This window comes from Sinocyclocheilus anshuiensis, unplaced genomic scaffold (assembly GCF_001515605.1).
Source record: "Sinocyclocheilus anshuiensis isolate Anshui unplaced genomic scaffold, SAMN03320099.WGS_v1.1 scaffold1497, whole genome shotgun sequence".
Taxonomy (NCBI): Eukaryota; Metazoa; Chordata; class Actinopteri; order Cypriniformes; family Cyprinidae; genus Sinocyclocheilus; species Sinocyclocheilus anshuiensis.
The window spans coordinates 686226-692191 of NW_015543492.1; the positions used below are offsets into that span (position 1 = coordinate 686226).

Genomic DNA, 5966 nt, shown 5'->3' on the forward strand with positions numbered 1-5966 from the left:
AACTCTTTTTAATACCTTTCATTCGCTAAATATATTTGTAAAACAGACAGACAGACGTAAAGGGTGACCAATAGCATTGATTTATTGAAGAAGAAGAAAAAAAAAAAGGACACCGGAGTGTAAGGACAAAAAGTGCATGTGCTCTGCACAGGTTGAGCTCTACCTGTGCACATGCCTGCCTGTAAGTATGTGTTTGGGTTCGTGTGGAACGTACCACAATAACGTCAGTGTTTAAAAAAAAAACGTTTTTCTTATTTCCCTCATTTAAATCCAAAGATGTCCGAGAAGACCACAAAGACTACAGACAGGTGGTGCTTGATGTCAGGAGATCAATGCGGCGTTTCCCGAAAGGTCAGTATCTGATAAATGAGTCAAAGAACATGACAGACCATCACATGATTTGATCCAGTCACTCTGGACTGTTTTGAGACATACTTCCAATCAGGACTGTCAGCCTCTATAAATGTTAATGTCCAGTATGCCATAAAATTTGACATCCAAAATGTGAAAAATTTGATTTGATAAAAAAAAAAAAAAATGTCGTCGTAAATTGCATGACATTTTTAAAAGTAAATAAATAAAATAAGTTTAAAATAAGTCAATAGCTTCTTCCATGTTGTTTTTCAATAACATTTTAATTAGAGCCCGACCGATATGGGTTTTTTGGGGCCGATACCGATATTAGGGAGTAAAAAAAGGCTGATATCGATATATCGGCCAATATTCTTTGTGTATATTATAGTACAGTACCAGTCAAAAGTTTGGACTCTTTCCCATTCGTGTGTCCAAACATTTGACTGGTACTATAGGCCTATATAGAATACAGTATATACATAAACAGAATATATATACATAAACACATTTTTTGCAATGATCACTCAAATGTGGTGATCAAACACTTATAATGACGTGACAGAGATACGTAATGGAGGCAGGGCATTTAACAATTTAACAATAGACTTTATTATGAACAAGAGACCTCCTTACTGAAGTGAAAGTGTTTGCTGGTGTCACTATCTCGCGAACATGCCGGCGGATCTCCACCAAATAAACGATATATCGCCTGGGCTCTAATTTTAATAACCTGGATAACACTAATATTTTAACTGGAGATTATATTATCAGTAGAACATAACAATTTGAGTGCAAGTTAGTGATTAATATTTCTAATAAATTTTGTGTAAATCTTGATGTACAGTATACTGTAGAAGTTGACATCTAAAATATGAAAAATTGGATTTCACAAAGAATTATGTTTTTCATTGTAAATTACATTAATTTTAAAATAAATAAACAAAAAAAAAAGTCAACCAATTTCCTTGGCAGATTGTATTATCAGTATGCATTTTTAATTAATTTATTGATTAGTGAGTTAGTGAAATATTTACAGCATACATTTACATTTATTAATTTAGCAGGCGCTTTTATCCAAACCAACTTAAAAATGAGTAATGCAACAAATCAATTCATCTTAAGGAGGCAGCAACACAAGATGTACTAAAATACAAAGTTTCGAACGTTGTCTAGAACAGGGAGGGAAATAAGATATTAAAGTATCTTCTTTTAAATTAATTTTGTTGTATTTCTTTTTCGGATTGTTTTTTAATCCTTAAATGTTCTGTATTTCCAGAGTTAAATTAGACTTTTAATTCCAGATTTTCAATGTAGACTTGTGACCTTTTGACCTTCGAATATCCAGATATTCCTATTGATATATAAATATTTGCTTATATAACCACCAGTTATATAAGATTTTATATACACAGGACTTCAAACCAACACACACAGGACTTCAAACCAACCACACCCACTGCAAAAACTCCCATCTTCTCCTTCTGTCTCCTCACTGAGGAACTAAATGACTAAATGTAAATGTAAATGTAAATGTAAATTTTAGAGATATAATATGCTTAAGATTTTTATTTATTTATTTTTAATTTTTTGCTTTAAATCCTAAAATGTTCTATATTTCAAGGTTTAAATTTGATTTATTTTTATTAATCCCATATTTTCACTGTGGTCTCAGATTTTTGGACCTCACTGAGAATATCTCAGTGTTCTTCTTGATAGAAATGTTTGCTTGTATAATCACCACTCTTTCCAGTGTCCTTCGGGGACATTCCCTCACTGTGAATTCAGAACAATGCATTGATTGTGTGTCATCTATCCCAACACAAATACCTTGAGCTTCCCATGTGATATTTGGACCGTTGAGGTTTGAAGCTGCAATAATCAGGGCGATTTTTACACATAATGTCTACTGGATGTGTTTGGTCCTACTATAATGGAATAATTCATTTTCATCTGCCATGCTTTTTTTAAAGTAATATGTTTGTTTTTATGGTGATGTAATTGTTCTCAGGCATGTGTGTGGACGAGCGAGAGGTTCTCCAGGAGCAGCTGATCGACATCATTCTGGATGTTTTGAGGAGAAATCCTCAGCTGCACTATTACCAGGGTTATCATGACATCGTGGTGACCTTCCTGCTGGTAGTGGGAGAGAGGATGACCATCGCAATCATGGAGAAGCTGTCCAATCATCATCTCAGGTGAATTAACCTGACCTTATGTTCTTCCCCACCTAATTCTGAGTGTTATGCGTTGCTTCTTGCACCAAAAGAGAGTTTAGTTTCATATGACCGTTTCCCCCAAATGAATATTTTAAGATTATAAATCAAAAACTAAGATTATAAATCAAAAACTGATAGTGTATGACCATCAACTTTAACATTTCTGCATTTGGCAAGCGCAGTGACTCACATTACAGTGACATTTTTATCAGTTGCATTCCCTGGGAATTGAATCCATGACCTTGTAGTTGCTGAGCTACAAAAATTGCTTCTTTTTGTTTTACTCTGATGTTGGCAAGTATTCTTATCTGTTTTATTCTGCTGGGAACTGCAGGGATTTCATGGACCCCACCATGGACAGCACAAAGCACATCCTGAACTACCTGATGCCCATTCTGGAGCAAGTGGACCGAGAGTTACATGACTTTATGATAAGGTAGACTGCTGACTAGTGATTATCTATGATTGATCAACATTATTAGGTGCATATTCTAGACTACTACAGTTTTTCCAGACATTAAACACTAAGGTAGTTCTGGCTCTAAATTGATTGGTTCAGGCATGTTTGAAGCTGTTGTAAATAACCAGCTGTGACTGCACATCAATTATATATTTTAATCCATCAGCCATAAACAGCCTCCAATTAAACTAATGAACTATATATCTTGGCAGAATATTTTTGTTGTCGGTTTTGTCTTTTATTAAATTGCTGTTCCAAATGGAAGCCCGTTTCCACAACAGAATAAAAACAGGGTTTCTGCTTGTCTTAAAAAGGTCTTAATTCACCCTTCCACAAATGAAGACCTTAAATCAGAATAGAAAGTCTTAAATTCACAAAGTCATACACTCTAAAAAAAAACACTGGGTTAAAAACAACCCAATTTGGGTTGTTATTAACCCAAGGGCTGGGTAAATATAGGACAGAACCCATCTTGGGTTCAATTTACCCAGCAAATTGGGTTGTTTATTTAACCCAGCTAATGGGTTTATTCGTTTTTACTATATTACTAGCTTATTTTTTACTTCATACATTAAATAATGTTTACAGATTAACTTAAATCCTCTAAACGTTGCTAAAATACTCCTTTAACTTCCTTTATTTTCCTTAATTTATCATTTACAGATTTGTTTACATAGTTTTTAATAGGCTATACATATTGCCTATATTTAAACTCGTTTAACAAACATTAGAACAAAAATTCAACATTAAACAGAAGTAATTCACGTGTAATCGACCAGTCTCTGTTATTCTGTTTCCGAAACATGCTGTGACTCCATAACCTGCCAATAAACAAACAAACAATAAACAGCTCTGAGGACATTATTTAACATCCAAAGTATTATATTATGTATCTTTATGAATAAAATAGTTTATTTTATGCAAAGCATCAGGCTTTTCCATCACGCAAAAAGACCGCGACACTCGTTAAAGGTGATTCACACCGCGCGCCTGTATGTTGCTCTGCATAAAATTGAACGATATACAGCACAGTAACGATTTTATAGATAAAATAAAATGTACACAAACCTGTATTTTACCGAAGAATGCTTCAATTCGATTGCGTTTAGAACTGCTCTCTCGTGAAGAGAAGATGCAAAATCCCCGCGATAAATAACTCAACCGCTGGGTTACATCTGACTCAGGATCTGAGTAACACAAAAACTACCCAAACATTGGGTTGTTATTGTTGACCCAGGAGCTGCAAAACAACCCAAACACTGGGTTGTTACATTTGACCCAGGAGCTGGGTAACACAAAAACTTCCCAAACACTGAAAAAATATCCCCCAAAAAATGACCCAAAAGGCTCAACCCAGCATTTGGGTTAAAAAATAACCCAGGATTTTTTTAGAGTGTAGCATTAAATATTGAATGCATTGCAAAAAATGAATATCCTCCTGAACCCCCCCCCAATACAAATATATAAACACATAATGGGAGAAACAAAGTCCGAATTGTGAGATAAAAAGTCACAATTATTATTTATTTAACTGTGGTGGGAATGGGCCTTCATAATTGCCACCAACATTATGCAGATGAACTGATCAATTGGTAGGTTTGAAGTAGTTACGGTGGAAAGCTAAGCTATATAACTTATTAAGCTTAAGCAACCCCTAAGTTTACTTAAAGAAATGTACTGTTAAATACAAGTAAAGCTCTCTCTGCAGGATCTGTGACATGCTGTCAGTTATGACCGCCTTATGACTTATCCTTTATGAAATGACATTGATAACACATAACCATAAGATCAGCCATTACTGTAGTAGTCCTACTTCTAAAAGGGTGATTTACAAAACTTTACAACACACATTTTTATGCAAGAATTGATGTAAGCACTTGAACGATGTGATTCCGCTCCAAGTGCATTACTGAAATATGTTTGTTGTTACAAAATGAGCGATGAGTCAAAATTATTTTTCCGTGGTGATCAGCTTGTTTTGATCCCAGATCATTGATTTAAATGCATCTCTACCAGCTGAGGTTAAAGGGGTCATATGATGCAATTTCAAGTTTTCCTTTCTCTTTGGAGTGTTACAAGCTGTTCGTGCATAGATAAGATCCCTGAAGTTGCAAAGACTAAAGTCTCAAACCCAAAGAGATATTCTTTATAAAAGTTAAGACTGGTCCACGCCCTCCTAAAACGCCTCGTTTAAACATGCCCCACATGTCTACGTCACTGTGTGGGAAGATTTGCATAACGCCGCCCAAATGTTCACGCAAAGAAAGAAGGCGTAACTTTTATTCTCGCTGTAGTATTGTTGTTGCCGCCGCCATGTTGTGGAGACGCTGTGTGTTTCGTTGTGAAAGTGAAACTACTTTGTTTGGCCTTCCAAAAGAGGACGATATCCGCTTCGTCATGCCTAGAGCTGATCCGTGCTGGTTGCTGAGGAAATACATCAACTTCGCGCTGTGGATCGCCGGATCGGCTTTCACCGTGATCGAAGCGGAGTCCAGCCCGGGGTCGTCACATGTGGTTGCCGCAAGCCCACCGGACGCTCCTTCGTCGAATCCGCCGGCCGCGCCGTTCTCCAGCCTGCCGACCTCCGCTCACTCTAGCCCGCTGTGTGTTTCATTGTGAAAGCGAACCTACTTCGTTTGGAAGAAATCAGTGGTTAAGTTGTATTTACAACACTGTTCCAGAACAGTTCAACCCAAATATTCAGATTTGTGCAGCGCATTTAAGTACGTTTTTTATATTTAAAAAAATTTGCCACTGATGATTCAAATGCGAGTATTAAGCAGTGTAGAGTAGCGCTTGTTGTTTGTTGTTCCTCCGATCACAAATGCAGACATGGCTTTATGTTTACGCGGAGCGGAACGCAACGCAACGCGTAAAAAGACAGTACAAGTCATTATAATCAGTAATTATGTCCCCACTGGATGCAAAAAATGCCT

At 36.3% G+C, this 5966-nt stretch overlaps 1 protein-coding gene across 1 annotated transcript in view; it reads left to right on the forward strand.

Moving 5' to 3' along the window:
- The window catches only part of LOC107694745 (TBC1 domain family member 20-like), a gene marked incomplete at its 5' end in the record, with an annotated part of 38270 nt that overhangs the window by 254 nt on the left and 32050 nt on the right, over window positions 1–5966 (forward strand). The window contains 3 exons of the mRNA XM_016494424.1: window positions 271–351; window positions 2363–2549; window positions 2905–3006. Coding sequence (XP_016349910.1) covers window positions 271–351; window positions 2363–2549; window positions 2905–3006 — 370 coding nt within the window. The remainder of the gene's footprint in view (window positions 1–270; window positions 352–2362; window positions 2550–2904; window positions 3007–5966) is intronic.